General features: G+C 50.2%; 1 protein-coding gene across 1 annotated transcript; it reads left to right on the top strand.

Annotated features, from left to right (window-relative positions):
* Nucleotides 1-437: 437 nt before the first annotated feature.
* Nucleotides 438-21,686, top strand: NCBP2 (nuclear cap binding protein subunit 2). Its single transcript, XM_038749125.1, has 4 exons — nucleotides 438-531; nucleotides 12,655-12,836; nucleotides 17,036-17,174; nucleotides 20,960-21,686. The coding sequence occupies exons 1-4, from the start codon at nucleotides 454-456 to the stop codon at nucleotides 21,029-21,031; spliced, it is 471 nt and encodes a 156-aa protein (XP_038605053.1). The 5' UTR covers nucleotides 438-453; the 3' UTR covers nucleotides 21,032-21,686.
* The last annotated feature ends 2,066 nt before the right edge of the window (nucleotides 21,687-23,752 follow it).

The following is a 23,752-nucleotide window of genomic DNA, read 5'->3' as shown; positions in this document are numbered from 1 at the left end:
CACCGTGTGTGTGTGTGTGTGTGTGTGTGTGTGCCCGCCCGTCAGGGTTTGTTCCCCGCGCCGGGCGTCGGGGGAGCCCGGCCCCCGGCCCCCGCCCCCAGGCCCCCGCCGGCCCTCCGTGCGCGGCGCTGGGCCCGCAGCAGGCCCCGGGCGGCCACCCTGGCGGCGCCGCGCAGGGGCGGCCACTCCGACAGCCGCTCCTCCAGCCGCTCCGACAGCGCCGCCGCACGGCCGACCCCCAGCGCCGCCGCCCGCAGCGCCGCCGCCAGCCGACGCCGCAGCCCCATGGCCGACGGCGGGCCTTGGGACCGGGACGGGACCGGGCGGAAGTGACGACACGGGGGGGGGGGAGGGCGCCGGAAGTCCCGCCCCCGCCTCCGCCGCGCCCATTGGCCGCCGGTCCCCGCGCTTCCGGTCCCCGCGCTTCCGGCTTCCGGTCCGGGGCCGTCCGCCATGTCCGCCACCCTGCTCAACGCGCTGCGCAGCGACTCCTACGTGGAGCTCAGCCAGTACCGGGACCAGCACTTCAGGGTCAGGGCGGACGGACGGACGGACGGGGGGGAGCTTACTAGGCGCCACGGAGGCCTCCGAGAAGCGCCGGCTACGTGCTGAGCGCCGGGGGGGGGGGGGGGGCTCATAGCAACGGTACCTTTTCGGTCTTAAAAGCAACGTGTACGAAAGTTTAGGGTATCTCAGAATATTGTAATAATAACGATGCTGGCGTTTCAGAATATTATAATAATAACGATGCTGGCGTTTGTTAGGCGCTTACTACGTGCCGAGCACTGTTCTAAGCGCCGGGAGGGAATACCAGGTGAGCAGGGGGTCCCCCGGGGGGCTCACGGCAACGATCCCCTTTCGCGTCTTAAAAGCAACGTGTAACAAATTTGAAGCTATTTCAGAATAGAATAATGACAATGCCGGTGTTTGTTAGGCGCTTACTACGTGCCGAGCGCTGTTCTAAGCGCTGGGGAGGTTACCGGGGGAGCAGGGGGTTCCCCGGGGGGCTCACGGCGACGATCCCTTTTCGGTCATAAAAGCAACGTGTACGAAAGTTTAAGGTATTTTAGAATGTTATAATAATAGTGATGCTGGTGTTTGTTAAGCGCTTACTACGTGCCAGGCACTGTTATAAACGCTGGGAGGGATACCAGGTGGTCCCACGGGGGGCTCATAGCAACGAGCCCTTTGCGCGTCTTAAAAGCAACGTATACCAAATTTTAAGCTATTTCAGAATAGAATAATGACAATGTCGGCGTCTGTTAGGCGCTTACTACGTGCCGACCGCTGTTCTGAGCGCTGGGGAGGTTACCGGGGGAGCAGGGGGTCCCCCGGGGGGCTCATGGCAACGACCCCTTTTCGCGTCTTAAAAGCAACGTATCACAAATTTTAAGCTGTTTCAGAATAGAATAATGATAATGCCGGCGTTTGTTAGGCGCTTACTACGTGCCGAGCGCTGTTCTAAGTGCTGGGGAGGTTACCGGGTGATCAGGGGGTCCCCCGGGGGGCTTATGGCAACGACCCCTTTTCGCGTCTTAAAAGCAACGTGTAACAAATTTTAAGCTATTTCAGAATAGAATAATGCTGATGCCGGCGTTTGTTAGGCGCTTACTACGTGCCAAGCACTGTTCTAAGCGCTGAGGAGGTTACCGGGTGATCAGGGGGTACCAAGGGGGGGCTCATGGCAACGATCCCTTTTCAGGTCTTAAAAGCAACGTGTACGAAAGTTTAAGCTATTTCAGAATAGAATAATGCTGATGCCGGCGTTTGTTAGGCGCTTACTACGTGCCGAGCGCTGTTCTGAGCGCTGGGGAGGTTACCGGGGGATCAGGGGGTCCCCCGGGGGGCTTATGGCAACGACCCCTTTTCGCGTCTTAAAAGCAACGTGTAACAAATTTTAAGCTATTTCAGAATAGAATAATGCTGATGCCGGCGTTTGTTAGGCGCTTACTACGTGCCGAGCACTGTTCTAAGCGCTGAGGAGGTTACCGGGTGATCAGGGGGTACCAAGGGGGGGCTCATGGCAACGATCCCTTTTCAGGTCTTAAAAGCAACGTGTACGAAAGTTTAAGCTATTTCAGAATAGAATAATGCTGATGCCGGCGTTTGTTAGGCGCTTACTACGTGCCGAGCGCTGTTCTGAGCGCTGGGGAGGTTACCGGGGGATCAGGGGGTCCCCCGGGGGGCTTATGGCAACGACCCCTTTTCGCGTCTTAAAAGCAACGTGTAACAAATTTTAAGCTATTTCAGAATAGAATAATGCTGATGCCGGCGTTTGTTAGGCGCTTACTACGTGCCGAGCACTGTTCTAAGCGCTGAGGAGGTTACCGGGTGATCAGGGGGTCCCCCGGGGGGCTCATGGCAACGATCCCTTTTCAGGTCTTAAAAGCAACGTGTACGAAAGTTTAAGCTATTTCAGAATATTGTAATAATAGTGATGCTGGTGTTTGTTAAGCGCTTACTACGTGCCGAGCACTGTTCTAAGCGCTGGGAGGGATACCAGGTGGTCCCACGGGGGGCTCATAGCAACGAGCCCCTTGCGCGTCTTAAAAGCAACGTGTACCAAATTTGAAGCTATTTCAGAATAGAATGATGACAACGCCGGCGTTTGTTAGGCGCGTACTACGTGCCAAGCACTGTTCTAAGCGCTGGGAGGGAATACCAGGTGAGCAGGGGGTCCCCCGGGGGGCTCATAGCAACGATCCCTTTTCGCGTCTTAAAAGCAACGTATCACAAATTTTAAGCTGTTTCAGAATAGAATAATGATAATGCCGGCGTTTGTTAGGCGCTTACTACGTGCCGAGCGCTGTTCTAAGCGCTGGGGAGGTTACCAGGTGATCAGGGGGTCCCCCGGGGGGCTCACGGCAACGAGCCCTTTTCGGTCTTAAAAGCAACGTGTACGAAAGTTTAGGGTATCTCAGAATATTGTAATAATAATGATGCTGGCGTTTCAGAATATTATAATAATAACGATGCTGGCGTTTGTTAGGCGCTTACTACGTGCCGAGCACTGTTCTAAGCGCTGGGAGGGAATACCAGGTGAGCAGGGGGTCCCCCGGGGGGCTCATAGCAACGATCCCCTTTCGCGTCTTAAAAGCAACGTATACCAAATTTGAAGCCATTTCAGAATAGAATAATGACAATGCCGGCGTTTGTTAGGCGCTTACTACGTGCCGAGCGCTGTTCTAAGCGCTAGGAGGGAATACCAGGTGAGCAGGGGGTCCCCCGGGGGGCTCACAGCAACGAGCCCTTTTCGCGTCTTAAAAGCAACGTGTAACAAATTTGAAGCTATTTCAGAATAGAATGATGACAACGCCGGCGTTTGTTAGGCGCTTACTACGTGCCAAGCGCTGTTCTAAGCGCTGGGAGGGAATACCAGGTGAGCAGGGGATCCCCCGGGGGGCTCATAGCAACGAGCCCTTTTCGTGTCTTAAAAGCAACGTATCACAAATTTTAAGCTGTTTCAGAATAGAATAATGACAATGCCGGCGTTTGTTAGGCGCTTACTACGTGCCGAGCGCTGTTCTAAGCGCTGGGGAGGTTACCAGGTGAGCAGGGGGTCCCCCGGGGGGGCTCACGGCAACGATCCCTTTTCGGGTCTTAAAAGCAACGTATACCAAGGTTTAAGCTATTTCAGAATATAACAGTAATAATAATAATTGTGCTGGCATTTGTTAAGCGCTTACTACGTGCCGAGCACTGTTCTAAGCGCTGGAGAGGTTACAAGGTGATCAGGTGGTTCCCCGGGGGGCTCATGGCAACGATCCCTTTTCAGACGTAAAAGCAACGTGTATGAAGGTTTGAACTATTTCAGAATAGTATAATAATAATGATGCTGGCGTTTCAGAGTATTATAGTAATGATGATGCTGGCGTTTAAGCGCTTACTACGTGCCAAGCACTGTTCTAAGCGCTGGGAGGGAATACCAGGTGAGCAGGGGGTCCCACGGGGGGCTCATGGCAACGAGCCTTTTTCGCGTCTTAAAAGCAGCGTATCACAAATTTGAAGCTATTTCAGAATAGAATAATGACAATGCCGGCGTTTGTTAGGCGCTTACTACGTGCCAAGCACTGTGCTAAGCGCTGGGGAGGTTACCAGGTGATCAGGGGGTCCCCCGGGGGGCTCACAGCGACGATCCCTTTTCGGTCATAAAAGCAACGTGTACGAAAGTTTAAGGTATTTTAGAATGTTATAATAATAGTGATGCTGGTGTTTGTTAAGCGCTTACTACGTGCCAAGCACTGTTCTAAACGCTGGGAGGGATACCAGGTGGTCCCACGGGGGGCTCTTAGCAACGAGCCCTTTGCGCGTCTTAAAAGCAACGTATACCAAATTTTAAGCTATTTCAGAATAGAATAATGACAATGCCGGCGTCTGTTAGGCGCTTACTACGTGCCGAGCGCTGTTCTAAGCGCTGGGGAGGTTACCGGGGGAGCAGGGGGTCCCCCGGGGGGCTCATGGCAACGAGCCCTTTTCGGTCTTAAAAGCAACGTGTACGAAAGTTTAGGGTATCTCAGAATATTGTAATAATAATGATGCTGGTGTTTCAGAATATTATAATAATAACGATGCTGGCGTTTGTTAAGCGCTTACTACGTGCCGAGCACTGTTCTAAGCGCCGGGAGGGAATACCAGGTGAGCAGGGGGTCCCCCGGGGGGCTCATAGCAACGATCCCCTTTCGCGTCTTAAAAGCAACGTGTAACAAATTTGAAGCTATTTCAGAATAGAATGATGACAACGCCGGCGTTTGTTAGGCGCTTACTACGTGCCAAGTGCTGTTCTAAGCGCTGGGGAGGTTACCGGGGGATCAGGGGGTCCCCCGGGGGGCTCACGGCGACGATCCCTTTTCGGTCATAAAAGCAACGTGTACGAAAGTTTAAGCTATTTCAGAATATTGTAATAATAGTGATGCTGGTGTTTGTTAAGCGCTTACTACGTGCCAAGCACTGTTCTAAGCGCTGGGAGGGATACCAGGTGGTCCCACGGGGGGCTCATAGCAACGAGCCCTTTGCGCCTCTTAAAAGCAACGTATACCAAATTTTAAGCTATTTCAGAATAGAATAATGACAATGTCGGCGTCTGTTAGGCGCTTACTACGTGCCGACCGCTGTTCTGAGCGCTGGGGAGGTTACCGGGGGAGCAGGGGGTCCCCCGGGGGGCTCATGGCAACGAGCCCTTTTCGTGTCTTAAAAGCAGCGTATCACAAATTTGAAGCTATTTCAGAATAGAATAATGATAATGCCGGCGTTTGTTAGGCGCTTACTACGTGCCGAGCGCTGTTCTAAGCGCTGGGGAGGTTACCAGGTGAGCAGGGGGTCCCCCGGGGGGGCTCACGGCAACGAGCCCTTTTCGGTCTTAAAAGCAACGTGTACGAAAGTTGTTTAGGGTATCTCAGAATATTGTAATAATAATGATGCTGGCGTTTCAGAATATTATAATAATAACGATGCTGGCGTTTGTTAGGCGCTTACTACGTGCCGAGCACTGTTCTAAGCGCTGGGAGGGAATACCAGGTGAGCAGGGGGTCCCCCGGGGGGCTCATAGCAACGATCCCTTTTCGCGTCTTAAAAGCAACGTATCACAAATTTTAAGCTGTTTCAGAATAGAATAATGATAATGCCGGCGTTTGTTAGGCGCTTACTACGTGCCGAGCGCTGTTCTAAGCGCTGGGGAGGTTACCAGGTGATCAGGGGGTCCCCCGGGGGGCTCACGGCAACGAGCCCTTTTCGGTCTTAAAAGCAACGTGTACGAAAGTTTAGGGTATCTCAGAATATTGTAATAATAATGATGCTGGCGTTTCAGAATATTATAATAATAACGATGCTGGCGTTTGTTAGGCGCTTACTACGTGCCGAGCACTGTTCTAAGCGCTGGGAGGGAATACCAGGTGAGCAGGGGGTCCCCCGGGGGGCTCATAGCAACGATCCCCTTTCGCGTCTTAAAAGCAACGTGTACCAAATTTGAAGCTATTTCAGAATAGAATGATGACAACGCCGGCGTTTGTTAGGCGCTTACTACGTGCCGAGCGCTGTTCTAAGCGCTGGGGAGGTACCAGGTGATCAGGGGGTCCCCCGGGGGGCTCATGGCAACGATCCCTTTTCAGGTCTTAAAAGCAACGTGTACGAAAGTTTAAGCTATTTCAGAATATTGTAATAATAGTGATGCTGGTGTTTGTTAAGCGCTTACTACGTGCCAAGCACTGTTCTAAGCGCTGGGAGGGATACCAGGTGGTCCCACGGGGGGCTCATAGCAACGAGCCCTTTGCGCGTCTTAAAAGCAACGTATACCAAATTTTAAGCTATTTCAGAATAGAATAATGACAATGTCGGTGTCTGTTAGGCGCTTACTACGTGCCGACCGCTGTTCTGAGCGCTGGGGAGGTTACCGGGGGAGCAGGGGGTCCCCCGGGGGGCTCATGGCAACGACCCCTTTTCGCGTCTTAAAAGCAACGTATCACAAATTTTAAGCTGTTTCAGAATAGAATAATGATAATGCCGGCGTTTGTTAGGCGCTTACTACGTGCCAAGCACTGTTCTAAGCGCTGGGGAGGTTATCGGGTGATCAGGTGGTCCCCCGGGGGGCTCACGGCAACGAGCCCGTTTCGCGTCTTAAAAGCAACGTGTACCAAATTTGAAGCTTTTTCAGAATAGAATAATGACAATGCCGGCGTCTGTTAGGCGCTTACTACGTGCCAAGCACTGTTCTGAGCGCTGGGGAGGTTACCGGGGGAGCAGGGGGTCCCTCGGGGGGCTCACGGCAACGAGCCCTTTTTGCGTCTTAAAAGCAACGTGTACCAAATTTTAAGCTATTTCAGAATATGATGATAATGCCGGCGTTTGTTAAGCGCTTACTACGTGCCAAGCACTGTTCTAAGCGCTGGGGAGGTTACCGGGTGATCAGGGGGTCCCCCGGGGGGCTCACGGCAACGAGCCCTTTTCGCGTCTTAAAAGCAACGTATACCAAGGTTTAAGCTATTTCAAAATATAACAGTAATAATAATAATTGTGCTGGCATTTGTTAAGCGCTTACTACGTGCCGAGCACTGTTCTAAGCGCTGGAGAGGTTACAAGGTGATCAGGTGGTTCCCCGGGGGGCTCACGGCAACGATCCCTTTTCAGACATAAAAGCAGCGTGTATGAAGGTTTGAACTATTTCAGAATAGTATAATAATAATGATGCTGGCGTTTCAGAATATTATAATAATAACGATGCTGGCGTTTGTTAAGCGCTTACTACGTGCCAAGCACTGTTCTAAGCGCTGGGAGGGAATACCAGGTGAGCAGGGGGTCCCACGGGGGGCTCATAGCAACGACCCCTTTTCGCGTCTTAAAAGCAACGTGTAACAAATTTTAAGCTATTTCAGAATAGAATGATGACAATGCCGGCGTCTGTTGGGCGCTTACTACGTGCCGTTCTTAGCAACGAGCCCTTTTCGGTCTTAAAAGTAACGTGTGCGAAAGTTTAGGGTATCTCAGAATATTGTAATAATAACGATGCTGGCGTTTCAGAATATTATAATAATAACGATGCTGGCGTTTGTTAAGCGCTTACTACGTGCCAAGCACTGTCCTAAGTGCTGCGAGGGATACCAGGTGGTCCCACGGGGGGCTCATAGCAACGATCCCCTTTCGCGTCTTAAAAGCAACGTGTACCAAATTTGAAGCTATTTCAGAATAGAATGATGACAACGCCGGTGTTTGTTAGGCGCTTACTACGTGCCAAGCACTGTTCTAAGCGCTGGGAGGGAATACCAGGTGAGCAGGGGGTCCCCCGGGGGGCTCATAGCAACGATCCCTTTTCGCGTCTTAAAAGCAACGTATCACAAATTTGAAGCTGTTTCAGAATAGAATAATGATAATGCCGGCGTTTGTTAGGCGGTTACTATGTGCTAAGCACTGTTCCAAGCGCTGAGGAGGTTACAAGATGATCAGGTGGTCCCACGAGGGGCTCACGGCAACGATCCCTTTTCGGTCTTAAAAGCAACGTGTACGAAAGTTTAAACTATTTCAGAATATTGTGATAATGATGATGCTTGCGTTTGTTAAGCGCTTACTACGTGCCAAGCGCCGTTCTAAGCGCTGAGGAGGTTACAAGATGAGCAGGTGGTGCCCCGGGGGGCTCATGGCAACGATCCCTTTTCGGACATAAAAGCAACGTGTACGAAAGTTTAAGGTATTTCAGAATATTGTGATAATAATGATGCTGGCGTTTCAGAATATTGTAGTAATAATAATGATGCTGGCGTTTGTTAAGCGCTTACTACGTGCCAGGCACTGTTCTAAGCGCTGGGAGGGAATACCAGGTGAGCAGGGGGTCCCACGGGGGGCTCACAGCAACGATCCCTTTTCGCGTCTTAAGAGCAACATATACCAAATTTGCAGCTATTTCAGAATAGAATAATGATAATGCCGGTGTTTGTTAAGCGCTTACTACGTGCCAAGCACTGTTCTAAGCGCTGGGGAGGTTACAAGGTGATCAGGTTGTCCCACGGGGGGCTCACGGCAACGATCCCTTTTCGTGTTTTAAAAGCAACGTGTACGAAGGTTTAAGCTATTTCAGAATATAATAATAATGATGATACTGGCATTTGTTAGGCGCTTACTACGTGCCAAGCACTGTTCTAAGCGCTGGGGAGGTTATAAGGCGAGCAGGTGGTCCCATGGGGGGCTCACAGCAACGATCCCTTTTCAGGTCTTAAAAGCAACGTGTACGAGAGTTTAAGGTATTTCAGAGTATTATTATAATAATAATAATGCTGGCATTTGTTAAGCGCTTACTACGTGCAAAGCACTGTTCTAAGCGCGGGGGGTGGGGGGGGGGGCGGTTACCAGGTGATCAGGGGGTCCCACGGGGGCTCATAGCAACGATCCCTTTTTGCGTCTTAAAAGCAACGCATACCAAATTTTAAGCTATTTCAGAATATAATAACGATAATGTCGGCATTTGTTAGGCGCTTACTACATGCCAAGCACTGTTCTAAGCGCCGGGAGGGATACCAGGTGATCAGGGGGCCCCAAGGGGGGCTCACGGCAACAATCCCTTTTCAGGTCGTGAAAGCAACATACACCAAATTTTAAGCCATTTCAGAATAGAATAATGATAATGCCAGCGTTTGTTAAGCGCTTACTACGTGCAAAGCGCTGTTCTAAGCGCTGGGGAGGTTACAGGGCGATCAGGTGGTGCCCCGGGGGGCTCACAGTCTTCACTCCCATTTTGCAGCTGAGGTAACTGAGGCCCAGAGAAGTGAAGTGACTTGCCCAAAGTCACACGGCCGACAATTGGGAAGTCGGGATTAGAACCCACGACCTCTGGCTCCAAAGCTTAGGCTCTTTCCACTGAGCCACGCCGCTTCTCCTAAAAATCAACGTCTACCAAATTTTACGCTATTTCAGAATATTATAGCGATGACGCCGGCATTTGTTAGGTGCTTACTACGTGCCAAGCACTGTTCTAAGCATTGGGGAGGTTACAAGGTGATCAGGTGGTCCCCCGGGGGGCTCACAGCAACGATCCCTTTTTGGGTTTTAAAAGCAACGTATACGAAGATTTAAGCTATTTCAGAATATAACAGTAATAATAATAATAGTGCTGGCATTTGTTAGGCGCTTACTACGTGCCAAGCACTGTTCTGAGCGCTGGGGAGGTTACAAGGTGATCAGGTGGTCCCACGGGGGGCTCACAGCAACGATCCCTTTTCGGGTCATAAAAGCAACGTGTACCAAATTTTAAGCTATTTCGGAATATAATAATGATAATGCCGGCATTTGTTAAGCGCTTACTACGTGCAAAGCGCTCTTCTAAGCACTGGGGCGGATACAAGGTGAACACATCATCCCACGTGGGGCTCCCAGCCCTCATCCCCATTTTACAGATGAGGTGACTGAGGCCCAGAGAATAATAATAGTAATAATGTCGGTATTTGTTATGAAGCGACTGAGGCCCGGAGAATAGTAGGAATAATGTTGGTATTTGTTATGAGGCCACTGAGGCCCAGAGAATAATAATAATAATAATATTGGTATTTATCAAGCGATTATTCTGTGCCAAGTGCTGTTCTGAGTGCTGGGGGAGATACAAGGTCGTCAGGTTGTCCCACGTGGGGCTCACAGTCTTCATCCCCATTTTACAGATGAGGCGACTGAGGCCCAGAGAATAATAATAGTAATAATGTCGGTATTTGTTATGAAGCGACTGAGGCCCGGAGAATAGTAGGAATAATGTTGGGATTTGTTATGAGGCAACTGAGGCCCAGAGAATAATAATAATAAAATATTGGTATTTATCAAGCGATTATTCTGTGCCAACCGCTGTTCTAAGCCCTGGGAGAGATACAAGGTCGTCAGGTTGTCCCACGTGGGGCTCACAGTCTTCATCCCCATTTTACAGATGAGGCGACTGAGGCCCAGAGAATAATAATAATAATAATAATAATAATAATAATAATAATAATAATAATGTTGGTGTTTGTTATGAGGCCACTGAGGTCCAGAGAATAATAATAATAATATTGGTATTTATCAAGTGCTTATTCTATGCCAAGTGCTGTTCTAAGCACTGGGGGAGATACAAGATCATCAGGTTGTCCCACGTGGGGCTCACAGTCTTCATCCCCATTTTACAGATGAGGCGACTGAGGCCCAGAGAAGAATAATAACAGTATTGGTATTTATCATGCGCTTATTCTGTGCTAAGCACTGTTCTGAGCGCGGGGGGAGATACAAGGTCGTCAGGTTGTCCCACGTGGGGCTCACAGTCTTCATCCCCATTTTACAGATGAGGTGACTGAGGCACAGAGAATAATAATTATGTTGGTGTTTGTTATGAGGCCACTGAGGCCCAGAGAATAATAATAATATTGGTATTTATCAAGCGCTTACTCTGTGCCAAGCGCTGTTCTGAGCGCAGGGGGAGATACAAGGTCGTCAGGTTGTCCCACGTGGGGCTCACAGTCTTCATCCCCATTTTACAGATGAGGCAGCTGAGGCCCAGAGAATAATAATAGTAATAATAATAATAATGATGTTGGTATTTGTTATGAGGCCTCTGAGGCCCAGAGAATAATCATAATATTGGTATTTATCAAGCACTTATTCTATGCCAAACGCTGTTCTAAGCGCTGGGGGAGATACAAGGTCTTCAGGTTGTCCCAGGTGGGGCTCACAGTCTTCATTCCCATTTTACAGATGAGGCGACTGAGGCCCAGAGAATAATAATAATGTTGGTGTTTGTTATGAGGCCACTGAGGCCCAGAGAATAATGATGATAATATTGGTATTTATCAAGCGCTTATTCTGTGCCAAGCGCTGTTCTGAGCGCAGGGGGAGATACAAGGTCGTCAGGTTGTCCCAGTTGGGGCTCACAGTCTTCATCCCCATTTTACAGATGAGGGAACTGAGGCCCAGAGAAGGGAAGTGACTCGCCCAAAGTCACACAGCAGACAAGCGGCGGAGTCGGGATAATAATAATGATGATGATGGTATTTGTGAAGCGCTTACTGTGTGCCAAGCCCCGTTCTAAGCGCTGGGGGAGATACAGGGTAATCAGATTGTCCCACGTGGGGCCCACAGTCTTCATCCCCATTTTACAGGTGAGGTCACTGAGGCCCAGTGAAGTGACTTGCCCAAAGTCCCATGGAGCAGATAAGTGGCGGAGTCTGGATTAGAACCCGCGACCCAAGCCCGGGCTCTTTCCCCTAAGCCACGCTGCTTCCAATGGTAGTTGTTAAGCGCTTACTACGTGCCAGGCACTGTTCTAAGCGCCGGAGCGGGTACACGATCATCGGGTTGTCCCGCGTGGGGCTCACAGTGTACATCCCCGTGTTGCAGATGAGGGAACTCAAGCCCAGAGAAGTGAAGTGGCTTTCCCGAGGCCACACAGCACCCAAGCGGCAGAGTGAGGATTAGAACCCACAACCTCCGACTCCCAAGTCCGCGCGAGATGGGACAAGAGCGTAGTGCTTTGCAAGTCGGGTTCCTACCCTCCCTCCTTCCCTAATGGAAAGATCCGGGAATACGTTTCTTTTCTTCCAACTCCTCTTCTGTCCCTCGCTGTCCCATTTTGGGGAAGAAAGAGCCGTCGACCTCTTCGCCCCAACCGCTCGACGGTCTGATTCCGTGCGGCTCGTGGCCGAGCCGGGCCGCGGCCCATTCCTGAACTCTGGAAAATGGGGATGAAGACCGTGAGCCCCCCGGGGGACAACCTGATCACCTTGTCTCCTCCCCAGTGCTTAGAACAGTGCTTTGCGCATAGTAAGCGCTTAATAAATGCCATAAAAAAAAACTCCAGCGGCTCATTTGGTCCGTCCAACCCGCCTTTGTCGGATGTACCGACAACACGTGCGGCCTTCCGACGGAAATCGAGGCCTCGGGTTAATCTGCAAATGAGACGTTCACCTTTCGGGCATTCTCGTTAGGAGAAAAGCGGGAAAATGAGGACCGAAGGGCCTCTTCCCCACGCTGAAATTCCCAGTTGCTCGGGTTTTGGTTCCCAGCACACCTGACCCCGATCCCTCTCCTGAATTCCAAGTTGACCCCGCTGCCCTGTTCTTCGCTCTCCTGAATTTCAAATTAACAAGGTTGTGCCGTCTCCCGCGAGTGCATCTTTGGCGGGGTGGCTTGGAAGGCTAACTTCCAGGTGTGGATTGGCGATTCCAGGGCAATAAACAGGATCAGGAAAAGCTGCTGTTGAAGAGCTGCACCTTGTACGTGGGCAATCTCTCCTTTTATACGACCGAAGAGCAGATCTACGAGCTGTTCGGCAAAAGCGGAGACATCAAGAAGATCGTCATGGGCCTGGACAAAGTGAAAAAAACCGCCTGCGGCTTCTGTTTCGTTGAGTATCCTTTGGGAGCGCGGCCCGCTGGGTGCCCGCGGGCGAGTGGCTTAACCCCTCTGAGCCTCCGCTGTCCCGGCTGGAAAATGGGGCTGAGATCGCCGCTCCCACGGGGCTGCGCGTGGACCGGAGGACTCGGTCCGATCTGATTCCCGCGTCTCTACTTAGCACGCCTTTTACAGATGTAATCAATCAATCAATCGTATTTATTGAGCGCTTACTGTGTGCAGAGCGCTGTACTAAGCGCTTGGGAAGTAAAAGTCGGCAACACATAGAGACGGTCCCTACCCAACAGCGGGCTCGCAGTCTAGAAGGGGGAGGCAGAGAACAAAACCAAATATACTAACAAAAAATAGAATAGATATGTACAAGTAAGATAAATAGAGTAATAAATCTGTACAAACATATATACATATATACAGGTGCTGTGGGGAAGGGAAGGAGGTAAGGTGGGGGGGATGGAGAGGGGGAGGAGGGGGAGAGAAAGGAAGGGGCTCAGTCTGGGAAGGCCTCCTGGAGGAGGTGAGCTCTCAGTAGGGCCTTGATGTAATAATCATCCATCCGTCAGGGCTGTCTATTGGTGCTCGTTATGGCCCGAGCGCTGAAACAACTGTTTGGGAGAGTCGCGGTGATAATAGTGACGGCATTTGTTAAGCGCTTACTATGTGCAAAGCACCGTACTAAGCGCTGGGGAGGTTACCAGGTGATCAGGTTGTCCCAAAGCGGGGCTCACAGTCTTCATCCCCATTTTCCACATGAGGGAACTGAGGCCCTGAGAAGTGAAATGACTTGCCCAAAGTCACACAGCTGACAATTGGCAGAGCTGGGGTTTGAACCCATGATCTCTGACTCGAAAGCCTGGGCTCTTTCCACTGAGCCACGCTGCTTCAGTAATAATAATAACAATAATAATAATAAATAATAATAATAATAATAATAATAATGATGATGGTATTTGTTAAGTGCTTACTATGCGCAAAGCACTGTTCTAAGCGCTGGGGAGGTTCCCAGGTGATCAGGTTGTCCCAAAGCGGGGCTCACAGTCTTAATCCCCATTTTCCAGATGAGGGAACTGAGGCACAGAGAAGCTGTCAGTTGGCAGAGCTGGGATTTGAACCCATGACCTCTGACTCCATGCTCTTTCCACTGAGCCACACTGCTTCAGTAATAATATATTATTATTCTATAATATAATTATTATATATAATTATATACATATAATTACATGTACATACATTATATATAATAATTATATAATATATAATTATATAATAATGATAATATAATGATGATGGTATTTGTTAAGCACTTACTATGTGCCAAGCACCGGGGGAGATGCAAGGTGATCAGGTTGTCCCACGTGGGGCTCACGGCCTTAATCCCTGTTTTACAGATGAGGGAACTGAGGCACAGAGAAGCTAAGTGACTCACCCAAAGTCACAAAGCGGGTTAGTGGCGGAGGCGGGATTAGAACCCACGACCTCCGACTCCCAAGGCCACATTCTTGCCAGTAGGCCACGCCGCCTCTCTACAGTACGGTAGAGTTGGCAGGTGTGATCCCTGCCCGCGAGGAGCCTGCAGTCTAGAGAGGGAGACCACCGTGAAATGAATTACAGATCGGGGAAACGGCAAGCGCCGTGGGACTGAGGGTGGGGTGACCATCAAGTGCGTTAGGAGAAGCAGCGTGGCTCAGTGGAAAGAGCCCGGGCTTTGGAGTCAGAGGTCATGGGTTCGAATGCCGGCTCTGCCAACTGTCAGCTGGGTGACTTTGGGCAAGTCGCTTCACTTCTCTGGGCCTCAGTTCCCTCATCTGGAAAATGGGGATGAAGACTGTGAGCGCCCCGTGGGACAACCTCATCACCCTGTATCCCCCCAGCGCTTAGAACAGTGCTTGGCACGTAATAGCGCTTAACAAATACCATTATTATTATTATTATTATTATCAGTGCCCCAGAAGGGAGAGGGAGGAAATGAGGGCCGGTGGGGAAGCCTTCTTGGAGGAGATGGGATGATGAGGAGGAGGATGATGATGATGATTATTATTTTTGCCTTTTTTGGCAGGAGAGAGGTGGTTGGATCTGAAAGGGGAGGGATTTCTGGCCCCTAGGGAGGTTATAGGTAAGGGGTCGGCGACGGGGTAGACGGAATCGAGAGGCGGTGAGTAGGGTGGATTTAGGGGAGCCAAGTATGTGGGCTGAGTTGTCGGGGGAAATCAGGGTAGGAGAGGGAGAGCCGATTGAGCGCCTTTGAGGCAGTGAGGGGAAGGACTCTCCGTTGGATGTCGCCGTGGGCGGTTTGTGAGAAGCGGGGACATGAACATTTAGACTGTGAGCCCGCTGTTGGGTAGGGACCGTCTCCAGATGTTGCCAACTTGCACTTCCCAAGCGCTTAGTACAGTGCTCTGCACACAGTAAGCGCTCAATAAAGACAATTGAATGAATGAATGAATATGTTGCCAACTTGTACTTCCCAAGCGTTTAGTACAGTGCTCTGCACACTGTAAGTGCTCAGTTAATACGATTGAATGAATGAGTGACTATGTTGCTGACTTGTACTTCCCAAGCGCTGAGTCCAGTGCTCTGCACACAGTAAGCGCTCAGTAAATACGATTGAATGAATGAATGAATATGTTGCCAACTTGTACTTCCCAAGCGCTTGGTCCAGTGCTCTGCACACAGTAAGCGCTCAGTAAGGACGAATGAATGAATGAATATGTTGCCAACTTGTACTTCCCAAGCGCTTAGTACAGTGCTCTGCACACTGTAAGCGCTCAATAAATACGATTGAATGAATCTGTTGCCAGCTTGTACTTCCCAAGCGCTTAGTCCAGTGCTCTGCACACAGTAAGCGCTCAGTAAATACGATTGAATGAATGAATGAATTTAGGAAGACAATCCAGGCCACGCCGGGGTGGGGAAAGACAGGAGGCCGGGAGGTCAGCAAGGAGGCTGGTGCAATTGTCAGTAATGATAATAATAATAATGATGGAGTTTGTTAAGCGCTCACTATGTGCAAAGCACTGTTCTAAGCGCTGGGGGTGGATATGAGGTGATCAGGTTGTCCCACGGGGGGCTCACAGTCTTCATCTCCATTTCCCAGATGAGGTCACTGAGGCTCAGCAAATGTGGCGGGGGGCCGGGATTAGAACCCACGACCTCAGCCTCCCCATCCCGGGCTCTTTCCACAGAGCCACGCTGCTTCAAGGAGGGAAAGGACGACTGCTCCGATCGGTGAGAGGGTGGCTTGGATGGGAGGGGTTCTATCAATCAATCAATCGTATTTGTTGAGCGCTTACTGTGTGCAGAGCACTGTACTAAGCGCTTGGGAAGTCCAAGTTGGCAACATATAGGGACGGTCCCTACCCAACAGTGGGCTCACAGTCTAATTCTAGAGATGCCGTCGTCACTAATCCCGGTTGGGCCCGTGAGGTAGAAGTCCTTCCCTCCTTGGGAAATTGACATCTGCCGCTTTCCCGACCGCGAGCTCCCCGTGGGACAAACTGATGGCCTCATATCCCCCCCCACCCCCCCCAGCGCTTAGAACAGTGCTCTGCACATAGTAAGCGCCTAACAAATGCCATCATCATTATTATTATCATTATTATGTGCCAATCAATCAATCAATCGTATTTATTGAGCGCTTACTGGGTGCAGAGCACTGGACTAGGCGCTTGGGAAGTCCAAGTTGGCAACATATAGAGACGGTCCCTACCCAACAGCGGGCTCACAGTCTAGAAGGGGGGGACAGGGAACAAAACCAAACATATTAACGAAATAAAATAGAATAGGTATGTACAAGTAAAATAAATAAATAGAATAGACATGTACAAGTAAAATAAATAGAGTAATAAATAGGTACATACATACATACAGGTGCTGTGGGGAAGGGAAGGGGGTAAGACGGGGGGATGGAGTGAGGGGCGAGGGGGAGAGGAAGGAGGGGGCTCAGTCTGGGAAGGCTTCCTGGAGGAGGTGAGCTCTCAGTAGGGCCTTGAAGGCGCTTAGTACAGTGCCCAAGTGTGAGCCCACTGTTGGGTAGGGACTGTCTCTATATGTTGCCAATTTGTACTTCCCAAGCGCTTAGTCCAGTGCTCTGCACACAGTAAGCGCTCAATAAATACGATTGAGGATGACAGTAAGCGCTCAATAAATACGATTGATTGATTACTATTGGTCACCTCTTCCTTAACGCCCCACCCTAAAGATATTACTCCCGAGGAGACGCGGAGAACGCCATGCGCTACATCAACGGGACCCGGCTGGACGACCGCATCATCCGCACGGACTGGGACGCCGGCTTCAAAGAGGGCCGGCAGTACGGGCGCGGCCGGTCCGGGGGCCAGGTAGGGTCCACCCGCGGAGCCTCGCCCTCCCCAACCAACGCCCGCGCCATCGTATGTACTGAGCGCCTACCGTGGAGCGCCGTATCAACAGACTCCCCGCCCGTAACGAGCTTCCAGGCCGGCGGACCGTTTTGACTCCCCGGGAAACAAATCCCGCCCACCTCAGTTCTTGTCACTCGGTCATGCAGTCGTATTTATGGAGCGCTTCCTGCGCGCAGAGCGCTGTACTGAGCGCTTGGGAAGTACGAGCCGGCAGCGTGTAGAGACGGTCCCTGCCCAACGACGGGCTCCCCGTCTAGACGGGGGAGACCGACGACAAAACATCCCTCCAGCCCCGCGGCCCAGCGGGCGGAGCACGGGCCCGGGGGCCGGAGGACCTGGGTTCTAATGCTGGCTCTGCCCCTTGCCCGCGGTGCGAGTCACCTCGCTGCTCGGCGCCTCAGTTTCCTCACCTCTAAAATGGGGGTGTCAGGGTCTGTTCTGACACCGCCAACTTGCACTTCCCAAGCGCTCAGTACAGTGCTCTGCACACAGTAAGCGCTCAGTAAATACGATTGAATGAATATGTTGCCAACTTGTAATAATAATAATGGCATTTATTAAGCGCTTACTGTGTGCAAAGCACTGTTCTAAGCGCTGTACTCTCAATCAATCAATCGTATTTATTGAGCGCTTACCGCGTGCAGAGCACTGTGCTAAGCGCTTGGGAAGTCCAAGTTGGCAACATATAGAGACGGTCCCCACCCAACAGCGGGCTCACAGTCTAGAAGGGGGAGACAGACCACAAAACAAAACATATTAACAAAATAAGACAAATACAATAAATATGTACAAGTAAAATAGAGTAATAAATATGTACAAACATATATACAGGTGCTGTGGAGAGGGGAAGGAGGTAAGGCAGGGGGGATTCATTCATTCTAATGATAATAATGGCATTTATTAAGCACTTACCATGTGCAGTACCATGTGTACTTCCTAAGCGCTCAGTACAGTGCTCTGCACACAGTAAGCACTCAGTAAATACAGTTGAATGAATGAATGTTCTCTCTCCTAAGCTCTGTAAGGGACAGGGACCGGATCTGACCCGATTAACTGGTAGCCACCCCAGCTGTTAAAACAGTGCCTCACACATAGTTACTGCTGGACAGATTCCATACAAAAACTCTCCTAATAAGCATCTCATCATTTAACCCACGGGGAGCCACCTGCTTTTAATAATAACCACCACCATAATTCATTGTCATATTTATTGAGCGTTTACTGTGTGCAGAGCGCCGTACTAAGCGCTTGCACTGTACTATGGTACTGTACCATAATAATAATAATGGTATTTCTTAAGCAATTCCTGTACTCGGGGCTCGGTGGAAAGAGCCCGGGCTTTGGAGTCAGAGGTCATTCATTCATTCGTTCAATTAAATTTATTGAGCACTTACCGTGTGCAGAGCACTGTACTATGTGTTTGGGAAGTACAAGGTCACGGGTTCAAGTCCCGGCTCTGCCAGTTGTCAGCTGTGTGACTTTGGGCAAGTCATTTCTTCTAGACTGTGAGCCCGCTGTTGGGTAGGGACTGTCTCTATACGTTGCCAACTTGTACTTCCCAAGCGCTCAGTACAGTGCTCTGCACACAGTAAGCGCTCAGTAAATACAGTTGAATGAATGAATGTTCTCTCTCCTAAGCGCTGTGTACTTGTACATTTCTATCCTACTTATTTTATTTTGTTGGTATGTTTTGTTCTGTTCTCTGTCTCCCCCTTTTAGACTGTGAGCCCACTGTTGGGTAGGGACTGTCTCTATGTGATGCCAATTTGTACTTCCCAAGCGCTTAGTACAGTGCTCTGCACATAGTAAGCGCTCAATAAATACGATTGATTGATTGATTGATTGACAGGGACCGGATCTGACCCGATTAACTGGTAGCCACCCCAGCTGTTAAAACAGTGCCTCACACATAGTTACTGCTGGACAAATACCATACAAAAACTCTCCTAATAAGCATCTCATCATTTGACCCACGGGGAGCCACCTGCTTTTAATAATAACCACCACCATAATTCATTCAGTCGTATTTATTGAGCGCTTACTGTGTGCGGAGCACCGTACTAAGCGCTTGCACTGTACTATGGTACTGTACCATAATAATAATAATAATGGTATTTCTTAAGCAATTCCTGTACTCGGGGCTTGGTGGAAAGAGCCCGGGCTTTGGAATCAGAGTTCATTCATTCATTCATTCATTCAATCGTATTTATTGAGCACTTACCGGGTGCAGAGCACTGTACTAAGTGCTTGGGAAGTACAAGGTCATGGGTTCAAATCCTGGTTCCACCAGTTGTCAGCTGTGTGACTTTGGGCCAGTCACTTCTTCTAGACTGTGAGCCCACTGTTGGGTAGGGACCGTTTCTATATGTTGCCAACTTGTACTTCCCAAGTGCTTAGTACAGTGCTCTGCACACAGTAAGCGCTCAATAAATACGATTGAATGAATGAAGGAACTTCTCTGTGCCTCAGTTCCCTCATCTGTAAAATGGGGATTAAGACTGTGAGCCCCTCGTGGGACAACCTGCTCACCTTGTAACCACCCCCCCCCAACACTTATAACAGTGCTTTGCACATAGTAAGTGCTTAATAAATGCCATCATCATTATTATTATTATTATTATTACCGAGTGCTGGGGTGGATATCAGGTTGGACGCCGTCCCTGTCTCGCATGGGGCTCACAGTCTCAATCTCCATTTTACAGATGAGGGAACTGAGGCCCAGGGAGGTAAAGTGGGGAAGCAGCGTGGCTCAATGGAAAGAGCCCGGGCTTTGGAGTCAGAGGTCGTGGGTTCAAATCCCGGCTCCGCCAGTTGTCAGCTGGGTGACTTTGGGCAAGTCACTTCACTTCTCTGGGCCTCGGTTACCTCATCTGTAAAATGGCAATGAAGACTGTGAGCCCCCCGTGGGACAACCTGATCACCTTGTAAACTCCCCAGCGCTTAGAACAGTGCTTTGCACATAGTAAGCGCTTAATAAATGCCATTATTATTATTATTGAAGTGACTTGCCCAGGGTCGCAGAGCAGACAAGTGGTGGAGCGGGGATTAGAACCCGTGACCTCCTCACTCCCAGGCCCGGGCTCTGCCCATTAGTGCTCGTTGACTACGATATTGATTATAATGGGCTCTGTGGGCTTTACTGAATTAGTGAATCAATCAATCAATTGTATTTATTCATTCATTCATTCATTCAGTCGTATTTATTGAGCGCTTACTGTGTGCAGAGCACTGTACTAAGTGCTTGGGAAGTACAAGTTGGTGAGATATAGAGGCGGTCCCTACCCAACAGCGGGCTCACAGTCTAGAAGGGGGAGACAGACAACAAAACAAAACATACTAACAAAATAAAATAAATAGAATAAATATGTACAACAGAGTAAAAATCCGTGCAAATATATACAGGTGCTGTGGGCGCTTACTGTGTGCAGAGCACTGTACTAAGCGCTTGGGAAGTCCAAGTTGGCAACATCTAGAGACGGTCCCTACCCAACAGCGGGCTCACAGTCTAGAAGGGGGAGACAGAGAACAAAACCAAACATATTAACAAAATAAATGGAATAAATGTGTACAAGTAAAATAAATAGAGTAATAAATACGTGCGCGTGGTGGATACAGGGGGGAATTGGGCAAGATGCCCCTCTCCTCTGCTCCCTGCAGCCCCCTGCTCTAAATCTACCGCAGACCACCGCCCCTCCCAACGCCTTCATGGCTTTTTCTTTCTCCCCCCCTCTTTCGTAATTAAGGTACGGGATGAATATCGGCAAGATTACGACGCCGGCAGAGGCGGCTACGGCAAGATCGTACAGAGTCACTGAAGAGGAGACCCCGCCACTTCGGACACCTGGTGGCCCACCGCTCAGTCGGTGAAGACACGGAAGCTCTGAACTTATTTATAACGAACTAATTTATTTCCCTCTTTCAGAAAGTGTGTGTGTGTTGGGGGGGGAAAAGGCCCTTGACTTGCCACTCGGAAAAGAGCATCAGTCGGTGCCTTTCCGCCACATGGTAGGGTTTGTATTTGAGAAGCGCTACGACGGCGATGGTCGAGCGTCACGGCCCAAACCTCTTCAGGAGACTCGCCAAACGGGGTTTACGGCGGTAGATGAATTTGGAGAATCGGGCCAAGGGGATGATGCGTCGCAGAAACGCTTTGACTGTGAACCTCCTCTTTGTTTCCGAGATTCCTAAACTGTTTGTTTTTTTTTTGGGGGGGGGGGAGGGATATGGGGGCTGCTTCCTTTTGCATTCAGTTTACCTTAGTCCACATTATCTGATGGCAAGTAAGGCCATCAGGTAGTGGGTTGGCGAGGGGGGAATGCTTTTACTAGCCCGGAGAAATGGCTTCCTCGAACCGGGTGCCCAAAAGGAAGCAGGGTAGTAAACTGACTAGCTTGGGCTGATGCTTAGGATTTTTTTTAAGCCCCTTTTCAACCGAAGCCCAGTCTAATAAATCGAACTTTCTAATTTTTACCGGTGTAGAGAAATATCTCGGCCCGGCAACCTCACCGCGGCTTCCGCTGCTAGGGTCGGGTTTAACCCGAGGTGCGCCGGACGGGACGGTCCTCTCGCGTTTCGAAGCAGCGGACTAGGGCGCCGAGACCCGCCGTCTCGGACACGGGGAGCGCGACGGCTCGATTTGATCCTCCTCGCCGCCGGAGAGCGGGCGGGAAGTGGGAGCGGCGGGGCCGGGAAGAGTGAGGCCCACTTGTCCTTTTAACAGGCAGGGTTCCCGCTCCTTCCTTTCAGAGAACGGCCTAATTAAATACCCGTTACGCGGCTGTGGAGCAGCTAACCCTTAATTTGACCTCTCCGCGAGCGGCAGCGCCTCCGGCCACAAGGTATTTTCGCTCGCGCGTTGGACTTCCAGATGGTCTCCGGGTTCGTGATCCACACTCGCTGCCCATCGGGACGGCTTTCTTTAATTTGGCAGTGAAACAGGTTCTTCCACAAGTGCCTTGAGGTCCCGTTTCCCCCCACCCACCCACCCACCCAAACTCGCTCGAGTGCGTTGCCAGAGGAAGCCACTAGCCGAGGGCCGGCCTTTACCGGTGCTTATTGCCCTTTAATCGAGGAGGATTAACCTCCATTCTAAAACGCGGCCTCATTTCGGCGCCGTGGGGATTGAAAGGGGAGGTTCTGTCCCGAGTTTTGTAGGATGATGGAGAATCAACCACAATACTTACGTCTTTGCGGGGGCAGGGAACTTAGCCTTGCCCGACTGACGCCCGACGATTCATGCGCTATAACGCAAAAGAACAAAGGTTTATAAATTCATTAGTTTATTTCTCAAAAAAATATTTTGCTGGGTCTCCCCGACATTTTCACTACATCGTGTGTTGGTGATATTGTCATTTTACATTTTCTTAAACTCCCAATTAACGATCTGGACACTCAGCCGGCTTTTTCTTCAGCTACCCGCTACGTTGAACCCATTTCCTATCAATCCGGCTCTAAGCCTTTTCTTTCATTCAGTCGTATTTATTGAGCGCTTACTGTGTGCGGAGCACTGTACTAAGCGCTTTGCTATAGAGATGGTTACCTCCTCCCTGAAAGATCCTAAGACTGTGTACTGAGCGTAGACATTCTTAGCTTGAGACGAGGCTAGTGACTACAATCTCCAGGAAAGGATAGGTTAGCAGCAGAGAACTACCGGGGAGAAAAAGTTACCGAAGGGGCTTACAGCAAGTAAATTACCCAGGGCGTAAGAGTCACATCTTTGATAGTTTTTTTTCCTTCTTTCTTTTCCACCAAACCCCGTTCTAAGTTCTGCAAAACTGCCTTAGCTCATGCTGTGGTCACCGGCGGGAATTCTGAAGGCACCGACTTCTTGTTGCCATGTTGGTGATGGAAAAACGGGGCTTGAGTGCCTTTCCCCTTCAGCCCCAAGGTAGATCTTAAATGCCGGCAAACCTGAGGGTGAACACACCCTCAAGCAAGGCGTGAAGGGAAATGAAGTAGCGATGGGAGATAGAAACAAACTAAATAGGCTTAAAAGCCCTTCCAACTTGTGACTTTGCCCAAGTCTTTCTCTCTGAGGTTTGGTGGTTAGAAAAAAATTGGTCCTCGTGGGCCTGGGAGTTGGTTTGAACGAGGGTCAGGAGTGGCCAAGCTCATAACAGGGCTAGGAAAGATGGGAATGGCAACTCTAGTTCATCCTTTGAAGTCACAGCCTTGATCGGCAAGGAGGAGATGGATGTTTGAGGTGAGAAGAAATCCTTGATTGATTGACAGGCGGCCAATTGGTTGCGCTCTGTTTTACACAGCGTAACTCCGGGCCCCATGGACTTCAAAACTGAGCCTGTTAGATGGGCAACGGCTGTTTCTGAAGTCCCTTGAGTTGGCCGTTATCTTCTCCGGGGCCTGCTTGGGCAAGCCAAGTTTTAGCCCAGCAGGAGTGGGGCGAAAAAAACCGGGAGTGGTTTATACGCTTCCGTTCTGAACTTATTCCTCCCACCGAAACCGCTGGCACAACCCTAACTGTAGCGGCGTAGATGTGCCTCGAAATGCGGAAGCGTACTCTCCGCCGATCTGAAGCG

The sequence above is a fragment of the Tachyglossus aculeatus genome, chromosome 7, assembly GCF_015852505.1.
Source record: "Tachyglossus aculeatus isolate mTacAcu1 chromosome 7, mTacAcu1.pri, whole genome shotgun sequence".
NCBI classification, from domain to species: Eukaryota; Metazoa; Chordata; class Mammalia; order Monotremata; family Tachyglossidae; genus Tachyglossus; species Tachyglossus aculeatus.
Note: the sequence above shows the minus strand (reverse complement) of the source record. Positions and strands in the feature narration are given on the sequence as shown.

What these genes read in the sequence shown, in the direction of transcription:
- NCBP2 (XM_038749125.1), top strand. Translation starts at nt 454, where the DNA reads ATGTCCGCCACCCTGCTCAACGCGCTGCGCAGCGACTCCTACGTGGAG. An exon ending in TGCGGCTTCTGTTTCGTTGA is followed by an intron (nt 12,837 to 17,035) that starts GTATCCTTTGGG and finishes CCCACCCTAAAG; the next exon opens with ATATTACTCCCGAGGAGACG. An exon ending in GCGGCCGGTCCGGGGGCCAG is followed by an intron (nt 17,175 to 20,959) that starts GTAGGGTCCACC and finishes TTCGTAATTAAG; the next exon opens with GTACGGGATGAATATCGGCA.